The 23,434-nt window shown below is 46.2% G+C and overlaps 1 protein-coding gene across 4 annotated transcripts; it reads left to right on the forward strand.

Annotated features, from left to right (window-relative positions):
* Positions 1 to 486: 486 nt before the first annotated feature.
* xpo1b (exportin 1 (CRM1 homolog, yeast) b) lies at positions 487 to 22,263 on the forward strand. Of its 4 annotated transcripts, XM_035400425.1 has the most exons (26): positions 487 to 911; positions 1,045 to 1,068; positions 3,502 to 3,633; positions 4,275 to 4,376; positions 7,120 to 7,192; positions 10,570 to 10,631; positions 10,714 to 10,758; positions 11,297 to 11,478; positions 11,582 to 11,630; positions 11,740 to 11,859; positions 12,296 to 12,424; positions 13,121 to 13,279; positions 13,658 to 13,855; positions 14,204 to 14,342; positions 14,647 to 14,828; positions 15,153 to 15,309; positions 16,180 to 16,343; positions 16,998 to 17,132; positions 17,278 to 17,461; positions 17,601 to 17,707; positions 17,920 to 18,114; positions 18,389 to 18,557; positions 19,231 to 19,365; positions 19,814 to 19,973; positions 20,319 to 20,415; positions 20,816 to 20,962. In XM_035400425.1, the coding sequence occupies exons 3-26, from the start codon at positions 3,508 to 3,510 to the stop codon at positions 20,960 to 20,962; spliced, it is 3,216 nt and encodes a 1,071-aa protein (XP_035256316.1). In that variant the 5' UTR covers positions 487 to 911; positions 1,045 to 1,068; positions 3,502 to 3,507. The 4 variants fall into 4 exon arrangements, with proteins under 4 accessions (XP_035256316.1, XP_035256317.1, XP_035256318.1 ...); XM_035400426.1 differs by having other exon boundaries at positions 488 to 1,068; positions 20,816 to 22,263; XM_035400427.1 differs by lacking the exons at positions 487 to 911; positions 1,045 to 1,068 and adding an exon at positions 1,408 to 1,758.
* Positions 22,264 to 23,434: the final 1,171 nt, after the last annotated feature.

Genomic DNA, 23,434 nt, shown 5'->3' on the forward strand with positions numbered 1-23,434 from the left:
TCTTTTGTTCCCAGCAATTTTACAGTATGACCATGTGCGTGCGCTAGTGCGCTGTTCAGTATTCCCGAACACGGGATACATATTTAAATGGAATTCTTTTTCATTTTATCCATAAAACATGGCATGGGAAAGAATTACTTCTCAAAATGTCAATCATGCTTTTTGAGCCAATAGCAGCGACATTTAACAATTTACACATGCATTGTAACTAACACACGCAGTCCAGCAATAGTAAATTGACAGCACTATTTGCCACTCATAATGGTGGCAGAGCGCACTGTATTCCTCTTGCTCCCGCCCACCATTTCTCACCAAGGGCGGAGCAGTCGCGTGGGCGCCTGCAAGAATTGAAATTGATTGACAACGAATCCACCATGTAGAATGCCACCGAGGAAGTCGGCAACTAACATCAAGCCAATCGGAGCATGCAATGGGCGTGACGCGAGTCCAAACTTTCCGCGGCGCCATCGGCTGAAAACTAAACCGAGATGGAATCTCCCAGTCTGAACCGGTTTCAACCGGTTATGGGTTTGTTGCTTATGAGGAGAAGAAGCGCAGGCTTACAGTCTCACACCGCCCCGCTGCATAAAATATTTCAGCACAGACCTAAATTGTAAATCAAGGTTATTTTATTTCGTAAAATGAATCGGATCAGTAAATTGCATAGCGTGCCGTGATTACAGTTGAGGAACCCACTCAGTGGTCCTTATCAGACAGCTATCAGTATTCATTCTGGTGGAATATTGTAGCCAGCTATCTAACTAACGTTAGTTAGACTACCTACAGTCAATTCTTAAGTTGGTTACCAACGTTACCAACAGCGATAGTCAATTAGAACTACTTTAGATAGCTTGCTAGATTCTGTTGTTAAAATCTTAAATTCTTTGATTCAAGGGCCAGGATTTTAGCAGGTAATTTTGGATTGTGTACCAGTCACAGAGCATTGGTCTGTGTTCACTATTGCAGAATTGAAAGGGAATTAAAATTTGGCAGTATTTTAACTAACGTTATATTCTTATTCGCTGTTGGAATTAAAATCCAAAGGAGGGGAGCTGTGATTTAACATAGGTAAGTAACCTGGTCATAGGTAAACATTTTTGAGCAGTACGAGCGACATTAACGTTACTGTTATGTGTGACCTGAGATATCGTGTCACGGACGTGTATCCGTGGAGCGATAAGCTTTAGCTAACTTGCTGAAAACGGAGGCCTGATTAATGCCTCCCGCTAGTTTCAGCGCCCGTGGCATGAGCGGACGTAGATCGATAGTGATGTAGCTAGTTGTTAGCTACGTTGGCTAATTATATGTATTTTTTATTTTAGCTTAGATGTTTCCACGCTTATTGGTTAGCCAAGTTACACGGTTACCTGCTAATTTACATTCAAACTCGATATTACATTTTTGCTTGTTAGTTAGCTGAAATTAACTGCAAATTTGCGGTGTTACGGTCCGGAGAATAATCATTAGCTAGCTGAGAGTGGGAGGGGTTGGCTTGTGTTCGCCTGGTAGCTAGCTAATTGGCTAACTGTATATGGTTACTGAAACACACAAGAGACTTGGTAGCCAACACACTGACAGCGCAAGCTGCATTTGTGGATTTTGCCGATAATTGTTTAACTTACACGTCGACCCACCGCCATATAGTTATACAGTTCAGTCTATAACTGAGTACTGCCTGGCCTTCTCAGGACCTAGCGTTTGCTAAGTTACGTTAATTCTTTAAGGTCGGGCTCGTTGGCTATTCCACGCCTACCTAAGGTCAGTTCTCTGAGTTTGAAAGTGTAGCGATATAACTTAACCTTAGACCACATCCAGAGAAATGTACCGTTTGTGGATAACGTTTGAATGACTGTATTAAAAAATTAACGTCAGCAATCAAGGACCCACTCATGTCCATCCTGCTAACGTTGGCTGCTAGCTATGAAATTGTCGTAAAACTTCGCTAACTTGTTTGGTTTGGGGTACATGAGCTGTATCATAAAAATTGTTAGCCAGATTCCCCGATAACCTTATTGTATTCCGCTAGAACTGTGTGAAACGTAAGTTACCCGTGTAGATAACGTTGGCCAAAGGAAGTCAATTGAACACCGTTAATCAGCTGCAATATTAGATGCATCTCGTTAGCCACCTTTACCGTTCAAAAGTATAATTTGTTGACAAACTAGCTATATCTGCTGTGATTAAATATACCATCGTGTTTTCGGTAGGTTTGTGGGTTTGTAATTTCACCAAGCAGCTTGCTTGGACGATCCCTAGTTAGGATTAACTGCCTTTGAGGGAATTAACTTTGTTTTGGTTCTTAAAAAGGGCGGGTAAGTCAACTGTCGTCCTGCTAGCTAGCCGATAATAGTCAAAAACAGCAAGCGATCAACAGGTCGTCTGAAGCGAAAATGATAGTGTATTATTTTGTCCTAATGCTACCTTGTTGATCGCAGTTTTCCAATGGATATGTTCGTATGAGTAATATACCTATATCCAACGATGTCTTGTCGTAATCTTCAGGGGACCAGTCAATTGTCCTGACTGTTTTATTTTAATTTCCCACTGGTGAGGGATTAATTGCTTATGCAACCCTGGAGTAATGCGACTTATCTAAATTTAACAAAGCTTTATACATGATGATAAGCACCGTTGTAACACCGAATGTCTTGCAGAAGTGGAAAGCAGAGTCCCATGACGGGAGATTGCCCCTCCTGTCAGTTGCAGATGTAAACAGTGTGACGTAGGGAGCGCTGTTCTTAGAGAGCACGCCATAGCCACGTGGCTTTGTTGTTTATGTAATTCCTGGTTAGCTAATTACGAAGTTTAGCTCTCTCGCTTCATAAATCACGTGGATATATTTCACAGAAACTTTAAAAAAGAAGTTATGATGAATTGTGCGTGACAGCCGTAATACAAGTTTCAAAAGATCCAAAATAATAAAGCAGATGGGCTATCTTGCGCTGTCAGCATCCCACGCTCAATACATCTTTACTGTGTATAACCATGGCAAACTGAGTGCTTTCAGACTATATCCAGGTGCTTTGAGAACAACTCGTGAATATGGAGAGGAAAATATCTTGCACATTGGATCTCCTGTCAGTCTGACCAAATTTAATGGGTCAGTTGGAAACCAACTATTTGGTATTTTTGACCATAATTGAGGTTGTCAGAAGGTCCAGTGTATGGGACCTTTTTCTTGTCCGACTTATGTGCTGTAAAACACAAGTCTGGCCTTCCCTCTTCCTTCTCAGAGTCCCCGTCTCGCACATTCCCTTGTTTTGTTTGTGTTTCCTAATCCTGGGGAGTTTTGTTGTGTCCGAGTCCCCCTGCCACGGGCGAATGGCGTACGCAAAGCAAAAGACCGGCCTTTATAAGGCGTGTTGTGAGATGCGCTGCAGGGGCGGGAGGGGGCGTCAGCTGTTTGGAACTGTGTGCCCGAAATCGCCGTTCGATTCACATGACTTTGCCTGTCGGATGTTTTTCCCTCCCCGCCACCCCTCCCCCCTCCCACCCTTGCAGATCTCTATGCCAGCAATTATGACAATGTTAGCGGACCATGCAGCTCGCCAGCTGCTGGACTTCAGCCAGAAACTGGATATTAACCTGCTGGATAATGTGGTCAATTGTTTGTACCATGGTGAAGGACCACAGGTAAGAACCGGTGGCGGCTCAGCCCCCCGCTTACCGCCGTGATAAATCTGTGCGGGTGTTCAGACCGGCGTGGGCTGTGCGCTGTGATTGAGCGCTTGCCTTGGTGTGAATGATACTGATGTATGTTCCTTTTGTGGACTACAATGGGAATGGCCCATTCAGTTTCGCTAGGCCGTCTTTATCTTTCCAAACCAGCCGGTTTCACATTTAGAACGAAGGGTAAAATGGGAGCCAGAAGATCAAATTAAAAAAAAAAAAAAATGAAGGGTTGTTTCTATATGGGTCGGCAGTGTAGTATGATGGTTAAGAAACTGGTTTTGTAACCTCAAGGTCACAAGTTTGATTCCCTGGTATGACACTGCCGTTGTGCCCTTGAGCAAGGTACTTAACCTGCATTGCCTCATTATAAATCCAGCGGTATAAATGGATACAGTGTAAATGTTATGTATAAGTTGTGTAAGTCACCCTGGATAAGAGCGTCTGCTAAATGTAATGTATGGGTTTCTGTATGAGTAGGCTGCTGATTGGAAATGACACTGGGCTCGCAGCTATCGCTGCGGCTCTGTACGAAAATATGTCATACATTTGCTTTTGGAAAACTTGAAAAGTCTCAAGTTTATGTGCATTTTCATTTATTGCAGCAAAGAATGGCACAGGAAGTGTTGACCCATTTGAAAGAGCACCCGGACGCCTGGACGAGAGTCGACACCATTCTGGAGTTTTCGCAAAACATGAACACCAAAGTAAGCGGCCCCAGGGGCGGACGCCTGACAGGATCTTGTACTTTGAGGAAGCTCTGTGAACCCGTGCAGTCCGGCAGAACCCAAACCAAACCAATGCAGCTATTGTCGTTTGGATGCATGCACTGAGCCCTGTTGTTCTCCCTTTGTCACAAATACTTCCTTCACCTTTACCGTTCGTTTTGTTCGTTGGTCTCCCGGTGGTCTTAATTTATAACGGTAACACTGAGTTACTCTCTGTTACTGTTCGAAAACTCCTCAAGACCCCTTTCTCCTCAGTTGAATGCTCAATTCAGGTTGCCATGTGACGTACTGTAAGGCTTACTGAGCCCTGATTGGCTTGTCGCTTGTACATATCAGAACTCCTTTACCTTGGGGTGATATCTCTTCCTTTTGAGCATTTTGGCTGGCATTTCTAAATTGCGATACCTCAATGCATTGCTAATTTGCTAAACAAGTTTTGGCAGTGTTCATTGGGTAACATGAATGTACCTCAAGTTTACATTTATGCGCATTTTTGCACCATTTATGTATTTGAGTACGGTGGATTTTTGGATACAGTTACCCCTGTTTCAAAGACTTCCTCAAAGTAATGGGAAATCACTTTGCTTTTTTTTGCTTGCCTGTTAAATTGCTCTTAACACTGACAGTCATTACTAATGTTTGAGTTGATTTATCAACAGTATTTAAATACTCATATTTGTTAACTTGCCAAAACTGAGATCATTAGAGGAACAGAAAGAAAACAGAAAAGGTAAACACTTGTTAAATTTTTCTAAATTCTTAATTTGTGGTTATTCTATATATATATATATATTTTAAAATATATATATAAAAAAACGGTGCATAGCTTTAGCACTTGAACATTTGGCATTTTGAGTTTTTTTTTATTTCTTTCTTTTATTAAACTTATTTAATTGAAGCTGTTACTATTTGATATTAATCATAATGTTCCATTATGTTGATTGCTTGTAATAGGAAGAAAAGGGGTGTGTCTTCCTGTGCACCTTCACACAGCTAGGCTTTGGCGGCAGGCCTCCACAAGGTCTACCCTTTTGATTCCCTTTGACTGAATTCTGTTCATCAATTTCTATTGCATTTGTTTCATTGGGAGAGGGAGGGTTCAGAATAGACAGTAGGCTTCATGATGGAAAGAGAGAGAGTGAGAAAGCGAGAGAGAGAGGGGGAGAGAGAGAGAGAGGTTTGTGGCAGGTATTTCTCCTGTAGGGATCATGTGTGTCTGTGTCCCCATTTTTTTCCCCTCTCTGACTTTAATCTCTGCTTAGTTAAAAATAAAATAAAAAATAAAAAAAAACCTTGCAATATGGCAATAGCAGAATGTTGCAAAGTTTTGTTCTGTATTTGTTTGGTTATAATTTATCGTTAAGTTGTGTGGAAGTTAAAGGTGTTACATGTGTGAAGATACTGAAGGTTCTAAGGGTAAAGGACCTAGCGTGGCGCTACCTGTAAGTGGCGGCTAGCCCGTTGATCTGCTGCGTTCACCTTTAATGGCTCCCTGGCCTGGCCAGGCCATCGCAGACGCCGGCTCCTTGCTTTGACCTATTAACACACTGGCTATGCACGTCTCCTCATTTTGTTCCCCCACTTATTTTTCCCTCCTTACCCTGAAGTAAATGATCCCTACAGTTGAAATACTGTTCATCCTAATAATATTAACAATGTCAATAATAGAGATTTAAAAAAAATGACTACATCTTTAAAGACCATTCTTGTTTGATTTGATCCATCCAAGACTATTACACCAAAGATTTATTTAAACAGGATTGACGCTCACAAAGTAAACCTGTGGTTTGTCTTGCTGTTCTTTTAGAGGCACACCAGTTCAAGGTGAAAACAGGGATGATAAAATGCAGATTGGACACTGGTGTTGTCACTTTTACCATAGAAACCAGAGAGGAACTCCATCAAGGAGTATGACGAGAGCCGCGGTGATTGGTGGATACTTTCTGGCTGTACTTCCGGGTGACAGATGGTGTCCTGGCACCATATACTGTACAGCCAGAAGGCATCCACCAATCACAGCCATCATTGTGCCTTTTGTTGTTACCAGTGTACTCCGCGATTGGTGGAACCACTTGTTTCTGTGTGAATGGTGGTGACACCAACGTCCTATCCATATTTTATCACCCCTGAGTGAAAATAGGGATTTTTTTATTTGGTTTACATTGTTGACTTGTTAACTTTGGCCGTTTGGCGCCCGTTTTATGTGCGAGTGTGTATGTGGGTGTCTGGAGCGCGTGCACACAACCTGTGTCTCAGTTCCAGAAGCTGCGTCCTTCAGTGGGCTGCAGTTTCTGAGAGACCAGCCCCCTTATTTTTTTTGGACATTTATTTTCCTCCTACAACTTTTTCGGGCCGTCAGATTTGAAGCGGCCGATACAGACTACATGGACGTTTACGCCCCCTTACCTCCTCTTGTCTTTCACTTTCTGGTGTGATATGGGGAAAAACAGCAGGACTTCTACAGGGTTTCATCCAAAAAAAGAAAGAAATCTCAGCAATTTGCAGAAAAAAATAACACTAATCCAAATAGGGAAATCTGCATGAAATGTGATGCAATTTGTGGTCTTACAGAACCTATATTTGCAAATTGAACATATTCCAGGCAGGCACAATTAAGCGCAAAATGTTTTTGTTCTTTGTTTAAACGTGCTGCAGTGTTGATGTGTGTTCTCAGCTGTTCTGCGACCCTGGGCCTAATGACTCTTCTCCTCATGCGTTACAGTACTATGCTCTGCAGATATTGGAAACGGTTATTAAAACAAGATGGAAGATTCTTCCCAGAAATCAATGCGAAGGTAAGCACCGCCCACCCTGGATGCTGGCACAAGCATGTCAAATCCAGGTCGAAATAACCCTCCCCTGAATTTTTAAAATAAATGATTTTCCTTTTATGTTTCTCCGAAACATTACTCCGAACAAAAGGCGAGCATGTTTTGGTTCCTGCGCTCCTGCGTTGGTTAACCGCTGGGCCAATGTGGCAGGATGGGGCCGTTGGTTATTTCGCTTCGGGGGGGACGTGATCGGGCTGCAAAGTGGCCAGGAAGTTCGGTGCCCAGCTTGGCTTGCGGCTGCCGCGGCTGGACCGGCAGGTTGTTGCCGAGATGCTGGATATTCTCCGTGAGCTACGCCGGCCCCTTTTCTGCTTGGCTGGGTTGTATTCACACCCCAGATCGGTTGGACCGGGCCTTGGAAACGCTGGAGAGGTTAAAAGGAAAAAGCAGACAAAAACACACAGCATCCAGCACGGCTTTATTCTCTCTTCTCATTCGCTGAAATTACTCGTGCTGCTGTGGGTAAAGGAGCTCGGCTAAATGGTCTTGCTTCTAGCCATCTCAATGGAAGTAAACTATTTGTCTACAAAATGCAAAATGTTTTGCTAGCAGGCGACAAGCTCCTGCATTACGTTTCATGAGTCCAGAGTTGTAGCTGGCAATGTGACTAGCTGGTTAGCTGGCTGGCTAATACTGGCTAATTTATAAAAATGTAAAAATTTATTTGGTGTGTCTTGTTAGGAACATGTTCATATATTATAACAGGCTAAATTCACTTTAATTTTGTTTAATTTTGTGGGCAACAGAAGTTGAGACAGCGTTGTAAAGTTAAAGTTGCTGTGATCATTGTCATAAAGAATGTACATTTAAATGCATGTTTAAAACACAACTTGCTTATAATCCAACTGTTGAACTGGTAAGTGTGGCAGCTTGTTACATATATATATTGCCATTTATAAAGACCAACTAGGTGTTAGCATAAGGTATTAGATTTGATGGCGAAATGAGACATTTTATGATACATTCATCTTTGTGTATTTCAACAGACATGATCTGCTGTGAGAATTACAATAGGATAGAGATGAACTGAGCTGAACTGAGGATGTGGCCAGGTGCTTGTTTCTGGAAGTGGTTGGGGGGGGGGGTTTGAACTTTGAATAGGGAAATCACGCTGCACCCTTAAGCAAGGAAGCAGTTCCAGAATGGTCCGCTGAAACCTGTGAATGAACTCATCAAACCTCCACTCGAAATTATATTGCTTTGGTCTGACAAATTAATTTAGGGAATTAACAAAAAAGAAAAAAAAAGTGGGACCTGACCAAAAACGTTTGGTAAGCATTGGTGTAATCTCACAAAATTAATGAATGTTTACAGATGTTCAAATGTAGCAATTTTACTGTTTTTTTGTGGACATCCTTATCAAATAAATTAAAGGCTTCAGTAAATGTGCAACACTTGATTAAGGACAGCAATATTCCAGATATTCCAGGTCAATCCCAAGAGTCACTTGCTAAGGTTCCCCAGTAGGGGTCAGTGTTTTTATTTTCCACAAAGACGGTGGGAGGTCTGTTCATGTGCTGTTTATATCCCTTTGAGCATTAAAGCCATGGTGCTCTGTGGAATCCTGTAACTGCTAGACAGTGGGTTGAACAATGTGTTCTGTTTATTTTCATCAACCTTTTCTCAAATGTGAGATTTGAGACTGATTTGTGACCACAGGAACCACTTGCATAGAAATAAAAACTTTCATTTTTAACTGTACTTGATTTATTTATTTATTTTTTTATATATTTTTTAAGTATTTGACCGCGACAGAGTGCATTTTAAAGTGTGTGACTCATTCACAGCGTAATGGTGATAATATCTGTACTAACATGCACTGGATTTGGTGTAGTTTGTCCTGAGTAAAGTACTTTAGTCGAAGTCCAGCTGTGTATGATTATAAAATGGCTCAAATGAATCAACTTGCAGGTCAGAAATATACTCACATCCTCCACGGCAGCATAAGTTGACAGTACCTCCTAGTTCAGGCACGTGGACAGAATTCAAAGCCTGGCTCATTTTAAAATGCAAAATGGTAAAATTGCCCTTTTATGTCTTGATCTTTAAATGTTTCACTTTTTCGTCATGCCTTTCCTGAGCAAATAGTAGACACTCGCTAAAAAGGCAGGGCCAGACTGTGTATTGGTGGTCATCTGGAAAGGACGTAAATCCCGAAATTGTAATTGAAACAGTTTAAGGAGAGTTGGAATAAATCTGAGCCCAGGTTACTGGTTACCAAATGTGTTTCCTGTTCTCTTAAGATGTGTCCCCATTCTAGAATGTAATTATTTGATGGGATGCTTTCCTAAGGACTCTGAATGGTGTATGACTGTTTGTTTTCTCCAGTCAAACCCCCAATGGCCACTCTGGACATACTGTATGGTCAAAAGTGTGGACAGATTTGTAAATTATTTGCCCATCTGATGGTTAACAAGCTGAATTACCCGGAAATTCTCATTACCCTAATGGAATTTTCTGGAAGTTAGCCATTGGTTTTTTTTGTTTTAAAGGACAAAGGTACATTGAACAGATTGCCCCAGACGCAGCTCTTGATATGTTGGAAAAACAATTGAAGATTTGATGTTTTATATATGGATACAAATTGAATCACATTTTCATATTTAGCACTACCCGAATAATTCCTCAATTTTTCACTTAAATGAGCCTATTCATCCTTTGAAAAGGCAAATGAAAGTTCCACTGTCAGTTCCACTCCTTGTTAATTAAGGTTTTGGGACTTTTCATTTTGATGGAAATTAAATCAATTAAAAAAAAATGAATGAACAAATAAATACTGTTAAACTATATAGTTTTTTAAAATAGTTTTTATTTTTTTCCTCATTGACGTAAGACTTCCCACTTCTGACCGTAGATGCCTGAGTTTTGTTCAAGTGGCAAACCAATGCAGGCGACCGGCAAGTATGTCATTTCACACTGCGCCAGCGTTGCACCCAGCAGCTGGGTCTGTTCCCCACACCTGACACACAGCCGCACTCATGAGGTCCCACCTCTCATTACCCACAGACCTAAAAACCCCTGTGCGCGTCCACCGCCAGAGCCTGGCCCCGTCCCCTGGACCGTTTGCTCAGGGCGCGAAAAAACACTTCAGCTGATTTCCATGTCTTACGTTAGGAAGCTGCTTTGATGCTTATGTCTGTTTCTGTTCATACAAGAACCAGAGCACTGTTATTCAAAGACAAGCGTTTGGCTAAGAAAGAAAAAAAGACTTGTGAAAGATTTTGCTGTTCTTATTTATGGCTTTCCAGCTTCACTGTGAGTGATTGGTTTTGCATATGAAAATGAGTGCATTTTACCCCCCTGTGTGGGGAAATTAATCCTTGTTATTTCTTTATTCCTAGGAATAAAAAAGTATGTTGTCGGTCTTATAATCAAGACTTCATCTGATGCAACAAACGTAGAGGTAAGCTTTTTTTGTTTGCTGGTCTCGTCCTGTGTTTTACTCTTGTTGCAAATACTTGTCTGATATTTTTGTCTTATTTCAGAAAGAGAAGGTGTATATTGGAAAACTGAACATGATCCTGGTCCAGGTAAGACTTTGTTTTATTGTTATGCAAGCCCTCTACTGCCCAAACAAGTGAAGACATGCAAGAATAAAGTGTGAGCATATGTTCCCCCCTTACTGAGTGAGGCAGTATTTATTCTCACAGGACTGGATTCTAATCAGCAATGAGTCCTCCTACATTATCCTTAGACCCCAGCCTGCACCTCTTTTCCACAATAGGTTTATTATTTTTTAAATCGTATTCATTTGTAGACCATTAATAATTGGCTCAGTTCAAATGTTTAGCAGTTAGTTGTGCCCAATAAAACCACTGACCTTATGTTTTTACACACAAAACACAAAAACTAATTGGTTAATAAAAAAAAACTTTACTATCTCCAAAGGGAAATTTGTTATTGAAATGCTGTAACAGCACAAAAGATTTCAGGGGTTGGGGGGCAGGGGGCACACATACACGCGCTTCTGCACACGAGGGATTCACCGGTTTCACCCACACGCAAAACCACTGCAAGAAAACCAAGCAAAGTAAACACCCTGTGTGTGTGTGTGTGTGTGGTGCACAGATCCTGAAGCAGGAGTGGCCGAAGCACTGGCCCACCTTCATCAGCGACATCGTGGGGGCCAGCCGCACCAGCGAGAGCCTCTGCCAGAACAACATGATCATCCTGAAGCTGCTGAGCGAGGAGGTCTTCGACTTCTCCAGCGGGCAGATGACCCAGGTCAAAGCCAAGCACCTGAAGGACAGGTAGGCCCGTCTCCACGGCGGCGGGTCAGCCGTGCGCTGTGTTCCGTGTGTGTGTTGCCCGTGGCGATCGTGCCGGTGATTGACAGGCTTTTTTTTCTTGCAGCATGTGCAATGAGTTCTCGCAGATATTTCAGCTCTGCCAGTTTGTCATGGTAGGTGCAGCCTTGGCTCGTTTCTTCCGCAGAGTAAACATGCTTCCAGAATTTTCCTCGTATATTCTGCAGACTAAATGGCTTCTGTCTTTCCCCCCCATCTTTCCAGGAAAACTCCCAGAATGCCCCCCTGGTTCACGCTACCCTGGAGACGTTGCTGCGGTTTCTGAACTGGATTCCTCTAGGTTACATATTTGAAACCAAACTCATCAGCACACTTGTATATAAGGTACTGCATTTATTCCGATAAGCCAAGACCTGATCCAAGTCAATGGCTTGTCTTTGTCTTAGAGCTTTTAGCCTCCTGGGGTTGAAACTGAGAAGGTTTACCTCTGTGAAACACATCAGTGTGAAATTAAAACCCATTCAGACTGCTCTGCTTTCAGATCAAGGTTACTCTCACACAAAGCTGCCCTTGTACTAGTTTGCATTTAAACTAAAGTACTGAGTGAATATTAAAAATGAATGGTGGCATCTCTAATACTGGCACAAGCGATTGGTCACTTGATCATCAGCAGTAATATGATTGGTGAAAACAGCGCTGAAATGAATGTGATTGGTCATGAGCGTTATTGATGAACGAGTGGCTGTCCCGTAGCGGACTGGATGTGATTTAGCGTGTGTGGAAGTGCGGTGGCTCAGTGCGGCTCTGGGTCTCTCCCCAGTTCCTAAACGTCCCCATGTTCCGCAACGTGACCCTGAAGTGCCTGACGGAGATCGCGGGGGTGAGCGTGAGCCAGTACGAGGAGCAGTTCGTCACGCTGTTCACCCTCACCATGATGCAGCTCAAACAGGTGCGTCCCGCTGCGCTCTGTCCCGCGGTACTGTCCCGCGGCATTGGCCTAGGACACTGTGTCCCCTGACTGTGTCCCGCGGCGTTGGCCTAGGACACTGTGTCCCGTGGCTGTGTGTCCTGCGGCGTTGGCCTAGGACACTGTGTCCCCTGGCTTGTCCTGGGTACTGTGTCCTATGGCTGTGCCCCATGGTCATTCAGTTCATACAAGTTCAGCAGCAGGTGCTCAGGTGTGTGTGTGTGAGTAAAGAGACACTAGAGGTGTTTGTGTGCTTTGTGACCAGTACGTAACGAGAGCCTATGCGCCCAGCAAAAATACAGAAGAATTGACGATTAGTATTAATTAGTATTCGCATTAATTTTCACGCTTCAAAATGTGAATGAATGATTAATTATGCAAAAAGAACTAGAGTTTTGTTCAGCGATCTTTAATTGTCAGAATGTTTTTCACAGTCATTGGATGTGTTGAATTGTAAATGTGAACGGAACAGAGCATGACTGAGTGCCCTTACCTCAGCTGTTTTTCAGCTCCTTACTGTAACCAAAGACCAGATGCCTTTGAACAAGAAATCAGGGCATTATGATGAAGGTGCTTTACCTGCAGGGCTCTGAGTAAATTGACTGAATGTAGTAGTTTGCCTTTTAGTGAACTGAACGCCACAGCCGCTGTGTTTTTAAAACCCTGCTCCGCGCACAGATGCTTCCGCTGAACACCAACATCCGGCTGGCCTACTCCAACGGGAAGGACGACGAGCAGAACTTCATCCAGAACCTGAGCCTGTTCCTCTGCACCTTCCTCAAGGAGCACGGCCAGCTGATCGAGAAGCGGCTCAACCTGCGGGAGACGCTCATGGAGGTGGGTCTCTGCCGCGATGGTGCCCGCCAGGGAGCTGCTCCACCAGCAGGGGTCGCTGGTGTTCCATGGAACGCGGTCGTGGTGGTTGAGGCATCTTGACCACAATCATGGTCCCGCTCAGAACCAGACCATGGGGCCCATCCCTGCAGTGGGACTGTGCCTAACAGGGGGAGCCACCCAGCAGCCCCTATAATAATAACGATAACGGTAATAACAATAATAGTAATAGTAATAATGAGGGCTGTCCATGTTTGCCAGTAAGGGCTGTGCATGTGGTGCTAATGGCTGTTCTTGTTTATCTCTAAGAGCAGTCCCATGTGTTTGTGATGTAGTGGTTTGAGCTGTGTGTGAGCTGTGTGTGTTATATTGTCCCCGCAGGCCCTGCACTACATGCTGCTGGTGTCGGAGGTGGAGGAGACGGAGATCTTTAAGATCTGCCTGGAGTACTGGAACCACCTTGCGGCCGAGCTGTACAGGGAGAGCCCCTTCTCCACCTCCACGTCCCCCCTGCTCTCAGGCAGCCAGCACTTCGACGTCCCGCCCCGGAGGCAGCTCTACCTGCCCGTGCTGTCCAAGGTGTGTGTGTGTGTGTGTGTGTGTGCGTGTGTGTGTGTGTGTGCATGTGTGTGTGTGTGTGCATGTGTGTGTGCGTGTGTGTGTGTGTGTGCGTGTGTGTGCATGTGTGTGTGCGTGTGCGTGCACCTGTGTGTGCGTGTGTGTGTGTGCGTGTGAGTGTGTATGTGTCTGTGAGTGTGCATGTGTCTGTGTGTCTGTGCGTGTGTGCGTGCGCGTGTGTCTGTTTGTGTGTCCGTCTGCTCTTAACTGAAATGGAACAGTTCAAATATTTGGTAAAATGGAAACATTTTTGTGAGCGGAATCCTTTTTTATTCATTTTATTTGTTGCTTCCTGCCCGACCCCGGCAGGTTCGGCTGCTGATGGTGAGCCGAATGGCCAAACCAGAGGAGGTCCTTGTGGTGGAGAATGACCAGGGAGAGGTGGTCAGGGAATTCATGAAGGACACGGACTCCATCAACCTGTACAAGAACATGCGCGAGACGCTGGGTGAGTGTGGTCAGGGCGTGGCTGTGAACGCGTCCTCCGCCTCTGTGGCGTGAGGCACCCACGCGATGCTGCTGCTGCAATCAAAATGGCAGCAATCTGGCCATGCTGGTGTCTGTCAGGTGATCACGTGTGGCTGAAGTGGTATCCAGTAATATCAGCGATAGGTATTTCCTCACTGCCTACTTTTCCATCACCTTCCACCTGTAACAGCTGGAAGGGGATACTCCTGTTATTGTCACATGACAGTATGGGGGGGAAAGCGATTTGCTGGAGTGTCCGTCTGTCTGTCCTCGCCCTTCCGCAGTGTACCTCACGCATTTGGACTACGCGGACACGGAGCGGATCATGACCGAGAAGCTGCACAACCAGGTGAACGGGACCGAGTGGTCGTGGAAGAACCTGAACACGCTGTGCTGGGCCATCGGCTCCATCAGCGGGGCCATGCACGAGGAGGACGAGAAGCGCTTCCTGGTCACCGTCATCAAGGTAGCGTAGCCGTGGCGACCGTGCTGCACGGCGGGGGACTCCCGCTCTCTGCCGGGTCTGTCTGTCGGCTCTGGGTTTCCAGTCTTTCTAGTTTCTAGTTTTTTTTGTATAAATCATTGTGCCAAAAACCCCCTAAATGTATTTGAATAATTCCAAAGAATGTGCCTGCACATATGGAAGTGCTCATTCTTGTACAAGTGGAGAGCTCTTGGGTAGCGGGTTTAGCGCTTCAGTCTGCTCCACTGGGGCACAGCTGCTCTTTCTGCTGGCTGAATCCTGAACCCCCCGGTTGCCGGGTAACCGTCTGGCTTTCTTGCGGTCCAGGACCTGCTGGGGCTGTGCGAGCAGAAGAGGGGGAAGGACAACAAGGCCATCATCGCCTCTAACATCATGTACATCGTGGGCCAGTACCCCCGCTTCCTCCGCGCCCACTGGAAGTTCCTCAAGACCGTGGTCAACAAGCTGTTTGAGTTCATGCACGGTGAGCGACCGGGCGTGGCCTGCCCGTGGCCTGCTGCCGTCTGGCCTGCTAGCATGGCCTGCTGCCGTCTGGCCTGCTAGCATGGCCTGCTGCCGTCTGGCCTGCTAGCATGGCCTGCTGTGCGACAGACCCAGGCTGTGTGGTTCGCTAGGTAGAGCAGGATCTGGCCAAAGTAGGCAGGGCAGGGCTGTCATCACTGCTGTCGTGGCTGATGCACCTGTTTTACTGTTGTAAGTGCTTAGTGTGGTACCAAACTTAATTTGTATCTAAATATTTGCAGCAATAGAATTGTTGAATGATGAAATATATATGAATGGCTATAGCCCTTTTCTCCTAGCTCTGCTCCAGAGTACTCGGTGGTAACGCTGTTGCTCGTGAGAGTTGTTCTATGTTTAGCCTGGGAAACGTGCGCTGGTATTTCTTCGCTGCGCTGGAGTAAAATCGAGTGGCTGGCGCATGTAAGGGGTGAGATATGACTTAGCGTAACTCAGACTGGCGTCCGGTCGGAGAGCTCAGGGTCTCGGTGCGCTTCAGTACAGCTGAGCAGCGTGAAACCGGAGGAGCCGTATGCAAATCACTGAGAATCCGGGCGTGTTCATCAACCTGAGCACGCTGTGCACTGCGCAGGTGTGTCTGCAGATACATTTACACCTTATGTGCGTGTGATTAACCTAGTCTGGTCATGTGACCGTGTGAGGGTTTACTCCAAACACGGCTCAGGGTTGAGCTGGTGCTAAGGTGTGAAAATGCTGAAGAGAAGCCTGTGTTTCCTGTGTGCTGTCAGTGCTGAGGGCCCAGGTCGGTGTTGCGTTGGGACGTCAGGCCTGGACGTGCGGCACGCTCTTATTTTGATTTCTTTCCCCCCTGCAGAGACGCATGATGGCGTGCAGGACATGGCCTGTGACACCTTCATCAAGATCGCGCAGAAGTGCCGCCGGCATTTCGTCCAGGTGCAGGTGGGGGAGGTCATGCCCTTCATCGACGAGATCCTCAACAACATCAACACCATCATCTGCGACCTGCAGCCGCAGCAGGTGAGCCCCGCCCTGCCTCGCTCCTTTAACCCTGAGTGTCCCCCCCCCTTGCTTCAGTAGTACTAGGGGTTTACTGTTGGTGCTGGAGGTTCAGTGTTGGTGCTGGGGGTTCAGTGTTGGTGCTGGGGGTTCAGTGTTGGTGCTGGAGGTTCGGTGTTGGTGCTGGAGATTCAGTGTTGGTCCTTAGGGTTCAGTGTTGGTGCTGGGGGTTCAGTATTTGTTCTGGAGGTTCAGTGTTGGTGCTGGAGGTTCACTGTTGGTGGTGGGGGTTCACTGTTGGTGCTGGAGGTTCAGTGTTGGTCCTTAGGGTTCACTGTTGGTGCTGGGAGTTCAGTGATTGTGCTGGAGGTACAGTGTTGGTGCTGGGGGTTCAGTGATTGTGCTGGAGGTACAGTGTTGGTGCTGGGGGTTCAGTGTTGGTGCTGGGAGTTCAGTGTTTGTGCTGGAGGTACAGTGTTGGTGCTGGGGGTTCAGTGTTGGTGCTGGAGGTTCAGTGTTGGTGCTGGAGATTCAGTGTTGGTCCTTAGGGTTCACTGTTGGTGCTGGGAGTTCAGTGTTGGTGCTGTGGGTTCAGTGTTGGTGTTGGAGGTTCAGTGTTGGTGCTGGGGGTTCAGTGTTGGTGCTGGAGGTTTACTGTTGGTCCTCTGTCTCTAGGTGCACACGTTCTATGAAGCTGTGGGCTACATGATAGGGGCCCAGACAGACCAGGCCGTCCAGGAGCACCTGATAGAGAAGTACATGCTGCTGCCCAACCAGGTGTGGGACAGCATCATTCAGCAGGCCACAAAGGTGAGCTCTTCTGCCCAGGGTCACACGAATACAGATTTTTCACGGCATTTTACACAAAAAAAAAACAGAAAATTAATGAGCGCACACACAGATGCACACACATTTCCTCTCTCCCCCATATGTACATGTGTAATTACCCACACAGAACGTGGACATCCTGAAGGACCCGGAGACGGTGAAGCAGCTGGGCAGCATCCTGAAGACCAACGTGCGGGCGTGCAAGGCGGTGGGCCACCCCTTCGTCATCCAGCTGGGCCGCATCTACCTGGACATGCTCAACGTGTACAAGTGCCTGAGCGAGAACATCTCCGCCGCCATCCAGACCAACGGTGAGCCGCGGGGCACAGAGGCTAAACCGGCTAACGCGCGAACGTGGGGAAAGAGGGGACAGGAGCAAACAGCAGAGCGGGGAGCCTCTTCTTTTCCCTCGTTCCTCTCCAACCCCTCCTCTCCTCTTCCTCTGTGCAGGAGAGATGGTCACCAAGCAGCCTTTGATCAGAAGTATGCGGACGGTCAAGAGGGAGACGCTGAAGCTCATTTCGGGCTGGGTCAGCCGATCAAACGATCCTCAGATGGTGAGATTTCAGCCTGGACCCAGCTGCCTTCCCTCAGAAACACGAAATGAGGGTTTGGGTTGAATGTAATGTAATAAAAATGTAATTTTAATAACAGGCTTCACTTGTATCTCTCTGCTTAGTTACAGTGAGAGGCCACACAGTTCTCTCATTTATAAGGTAATGCTTGCATTGAGTGTTGAGGTTTAACGGGCGGGGTCCCGCCCTTCCAGGTGGGGGAGAACTTTGTGCCCCCGCTGCTGGACGCCGTGCTGATCGATTACCAGCGGAACGTCCCCGCGGCCCGAGAGCCCGAGGTCCTCAGCACCATGGCGACCATCGTCAACAAGCTGGGCGGGCACATCACCGGCGAGATCCCGCAGATATTCGACGCCGTCTTCGAATGCACCTTAAACATGATCAACAAAGTGAGTCTGCGCCTGAGGTCCGGTTACGGGTGTGAGATTCGGTCTTCAGTCCCAAAGAGAATAAGCGGTGCAGTGGCCCCTTTCAGGTTTGTTCCTTCAAGTAGGCTAACAGCTAAGCAGCAGACGTATATGTCCAGCCTGTAATGGCAAAGGTTACAAGCAGATTTCCCTCCTGAGAGTAATAAAGTGTGAACTGCCCCGCGTTAAGTGCACTGAATAGGAGTGTGTGGATGTGTTAGACCCTCATGGCGGCTGTTCCCGTTGTGCTCTTCAGGACTTTGAGGAGTACCCGGAGCACAGAACACATTTCTTCTACCTGCTGCAAGCGGTCAATTCCCACTGCTTCCCCGCGTTCCTGGCCATTCCCCCGGCGCAGTTCAAACTGGTGCTGGACTCCATCATCTGGGCCTTCAAACACACCATGAGGAACGTGGCCGACACCGGTAAGTGCCCCCAGGGGCTGGGGTGTGGGGGGGCACCGTTAGGGCCTGCTTTAAACGCCTGGATGAACCCGTAGCACAGCGAGCTCAACGTTGCGCAAGAGCTAACCGTGTTGACGTTAACGCAAGGAGTTTTTTACGCTGAAAAATAGGGTCAAAATGCAGGGGAAGAAATACCCTGCATTCTACAAACGCAGAAACTCCAAGATCGTTTTGTTTTAATATCACAATGGACGATGACCCAGACTTGAACCACAACAAAAGAATGAGTCTTGTTTCTCCGAGCCAGTCCTCTCTTGCTGTCTGACGTTTGTGCGGTAATTGTTTGTAATATTTGCACAGCTGTTGGTAGCAGTGCGAGGTTAAAAGAGAAAGCGCTTAAGCTGAATGCAAAATCAAAACGCTCTAGCTAAAATTTATATCAGAACAGCAAAAATGTTATTTGTAGCTTATTTCATCCCACTAATCTTGCTATTGCGTCCCGATTCTGTTATGTGTCATGATAAAATTATGAACGACATATATTTATTATGTAATTGTGAGTTGGAATACTATATTTTAAATAGTTATTTTTCTCAGAATGCAAGTGAATTTTGAAATGCCCTGCGTTCCAGAGACGCAGTATTCCGCGGGCTAGCGCGAGCGCTGGCTAACCGCTCTCCCTAATCCGCCCCAGGGCTCCAGATTCTCTACACGCTGCTCCAGAACGTGGCCCAGGAGGACGCCGCCGCCCAGAGCTTCTACCAGACCTACTTCTGCGACATCCTGCAGCACATCTTCTCCGTCGTCACGGACACGTCTCACACAGCCGGTGGGTGGGAGGGGGGGAAACGTTTTATCGGGTTTTATTTTAACCTCCCCCTGGGGGGGGGGGGGGCGCTGGTGCATGTGGGTCTAATGGCTTCTGTTACGAAAGAGGAGTTAATGTATGCGTGGATAATGTCATTTGTGGGTGAGAAGACTCTGATGTATGCATGGTATGTTTACCATTGTGAAAGAGGAGCTTAATGTATACCTGTCCATTCTCACCTAGACAGGGTGGCTTTAATGTATGTGTGTCTAATGTGTTTAGTAATGGGTGAAAGAAGTTTAATGTATGTGTGTCTAGTATGTTATGTATTGGGTGAAATAAGTTTAATGAATGACTGTAATATGTGAATGAATGACTTCTATTGGGTTGGCAATGTGTTTCCATTGGCTGGAGAGACGGTGGATGCCTCTCATTGGTTGAGTGAGAAACGGTGCGTTTTCTCCCGCAGGTTTGACGATGCACGCGTCCATCCTCGCGTACATGTTCAACCTGGTGGAGGAGGGTAAGATCAGCACTGCCCTCAACCCCTCCAGTCCAGTCAACAACCAGGGCTTCATCCAGGAGTACGTGGCCAACCTCCTCAAAACGGCCTTCCCGCACTTACAGGAGTAAGAGCTCTGCGTCCGCATCGGCGAAACGGCGGCTTTACTCACGCCGTACTCAGCGTTTGCCCTCTCCTTACAATCTGTCCCGTACATATTTGTTTAACCCAGTGAATAATACGTACAGTATGTTCTGAAAAAAAACCCAGGTGGAGAATTGTTCTGTATGTCATAGACTAGTACACTGTAAAATGCACTGTGACTTGGTAAAATACAGGCCTGCATCGCTAAATTTTCTCTCGTTCCCGGTGGTTGTTTACTTTGAATTTGTGATAAAAAACTGTTTCTTTGAACGCAGGACAGATGTGCTGTTGCTAATGCGTGTGTGTGTGTGTGTGTGTGTTCCCTCAGTGCCCAGGTGAAAGTATTTGTAACGGGGCTGTTCAGCTTGAATCAAGATATTCCTGCCTTCAAAGAGCACCTGAGGGACTTCCTGGTGCAGATAAAGGTAACGTATTCATCAGCCCTATGTACGGAGCCTTCTGTAGGAGATACAGATCTTCTGCTAGGATGGCGCTACCTGCATATGAAACCTTTTGCTGTGAAATACAAATGCAAAAAACCTAGTGAAAAATTATATAGAAAATTATATTCCTATTATACATTTGTAGAAGTTCTAGGTTCTGCAAGTGTATAAACTGCCTTAATCTTTAGAATAGGTGGGGTAAAGGTCTGGCATTTCCATGCTCTGAGAAATGCATCTGGGAGGGCTGGACTGGTCTCTCTGACCTCAGGAGCTTTAGCTGTAGATACAGCTCAGAGTGTCAGACCAGTGTGTGACTGAGACGGGCCGTTGGCCTCGCTGTGGCACCCCAGAGGCTCACACCGTTTCCTGTTTCCTCCCTCAGGAGTTTGCTGGGGAGGACACCACAGACCTGTTCCTGGAGGAGAGGGAGGCGTCTCTGCGACAGGCGCAGGAGGAGAAACACAAGCTGCAGATGTCCGTCCCCGGGATCCTGAACCCGCACGAGATCCCCGAGGAGATGTGCGACTAAAAAAAACAACAACAAAAAAAACAACTTGTATAGTCACCTAAAAAAGTTCAATTAAAAAAAAAAAACAAACAAACAAACAAAAAAAAAACCAAGTTGCCACGGCAGCCCTTCCGCGGGACGGCGCGTAAGCCCCGCCCCCAGGAGGGTCAGGCACTTGGGCGTTCGTCGACCAAAACAATGCCAACGTGTAAATGATGCCGTCACCCGCTGGCCCTTTTTACATAGTATGGGTTTTATATGGACACCTTTATGTATTACCTTTCCATTGCTAATCCAAGCTTACGTTCGGTCATCTTTCATTTAGAGCTGCATGAGGTCGTATGACGCAAGACATTTTAACTCTCCTCCCCCACCCGTTAATATGTTTATATATATATATATATATATAAAACGATGTACAAAGGCAGGAGAGCTGATTTTTTTTTGTGCGCAAAAAGTTATACGTGTCAAAACCAGCAGCGGAAAAGGCCTGTGGAACTGTGGCTTTGCAGCCGGTGAAGTGGATTTGGGGGGTCCCCTCGGGGAGACTTCGGGGAGCCTCGGCTCGGGGAGATTTGGGGGGGCCCGGCCGGCCCCCCCGCCGCACAGCGGGAGAATGTGTGCTCGCCGCGTTTCCAGCGCAGGGGGCGGTGTTTTAAGCGGTGCCAGGGTCGCGTGGCTCTCACTGGTCCGCTCCGCTCCGCTGAAGCCTGCTGCCTCCTGCTGATTGGCGGGAGAGTGCTGTCTGGCAGCGAGATGGATTATGTGCATATCATCCCAAATAGAAAGCGTCGGTTAAAACCGCGGGAACATAAAGTTGGTTTATTTTGACTTTTTTTGTGAGCGTGTGTGTGTGTGTGTGTGCTGTCGCCTAGACGACATCAGGTTTTTGTTTTCCTCAATGAGGACTGTTGCTCATTTCTGAGCCTTCATTTAAATCGAAGTTTAAAAAAGTGGTTAAAATATTTATGGTTTAATGTAGTCTGCATCTTTATAACAACTCATGTTAATTCGAATGGCTTTTGAGATTGAATTGTACTAATTTACATTGTTTACCATGCTGTAGTGCTTCAAGAACACTACTTAGAGCAAAATAAAACTTGGTTTACATTTAATTTTGTATTTTTGCATTTTCATTTTTATCTTGAAATTCTATCCAAATAAACCAGAGGCTTTTACCCAGAGAATACGCAATTGCCAACAGACTAATTAGAGGAATGTATAAACCCAAATATTGATCTTTAATGGCAAATTATCCCTTCTCTAAGTGTTACATTTGTTGTGAAACTTTTTGAAACTGATTAAAGTTGAGAATTTTATAATTCCGTCTCTGATTGAATTTTTTCGTTCAGTGTTGTGGAGCAGTGGAGCTGACAGAGTGGGGACTTGAGCTAACCCTAATGTGAATGACCTTGTGAAGGTGAGGGACGCGTAAACTGTTCAAACTTCAACATTAGGTTTTTCCAAAGGGTGATAATTGCAGTTCATTGGAAGGAATTGGCACAGCCATATGCATGCCTGCTGAAGAAACTGACTCATAATGTTTCTGATACAGAAATAGTCAACCATGTATTGTAAAATCAGTTATTGTAGAAATGTAAATTTGTGAGGGTGTGACTGTGTTTATGAACTCATTGTTACTAGTGCAGTTCGTCTGGGCTGTATAACCCAGACTTCTGCTGTTCTGAAGGACCCAGGGTTGATAAGGCTGTTATGCTATCACATGGCTCTCTTATCAGACACTATTGTCCTGTACCTCTTAGAAAACCAGTAACCCCGCAGTCCTACCTCATCCACTACAGGGGCCTCACGCAAAGAATCTGCCTGGATTTCATCCTAAATGTTATCATACGACCGTATCGTATCGGTTAGCATAAGCATAATTTATGATCAAATCTGTGTGTGCGACTGTTTTTAGCCGAGCTGTGCTACCACCTGCCTCCTGTTCCATGGGGGCGTTAGGACAAACCTCTCATTAGGACAAGTAACTACTGTTTGTGTTTTGGAATCCACGGCTGAAGCTAGTAGTTTTCTTTCTCTCTCCTGGTTGTTTTTATTTTTTGGGGTGTTCAGCTTAAGAAGAAAAGAATAAAAGATGGAGCACATTTGGTCTGACAAAACCCGCGCACATCCCTTGAGAGAGAAGTTCTTTGTACAGCTGCGAAATGGCGAGTGGGACTAAGTCGGCCTAGTTGGACCGAGCGTGCAGCTTTCGGCCCCGGACCCCAAACGCAGGCCGTGTGCGGTCAGCTTCGATTACCGCGTGGCTCGGGCTGAAACGGGCGCTAAACCCACTCGAGGGACGCGGGCTCTCTGGCAGAAACACGAGCTGCGTGTAACAGACGCTCTGAGGGGACGGGATCATCGAGGCGCTGCGGAACTGACCGCAGAAACGCTGGACGCTCGCCAGTCTGGCCTCGACTCACTTTCTAAAAATAGATCTGATGGTGCACGCCAGTCACGTATGTATTTGGACCTGATAGTGGACTAAAG

This window comes from Anguilla anguilla, chromosome 18, assembly GCF_013347855.1.
Source record: "Anguilla anguilla isolate fAngAng1 chromosome 18, fAngAng1.pri, whole genome shotgun sequence".
NCBI lineage: Eukaryota > Metazoa > Chordata > Actinopteri > Anguilliformes > Anguillidae > Anguilla > Anguilla anguilla.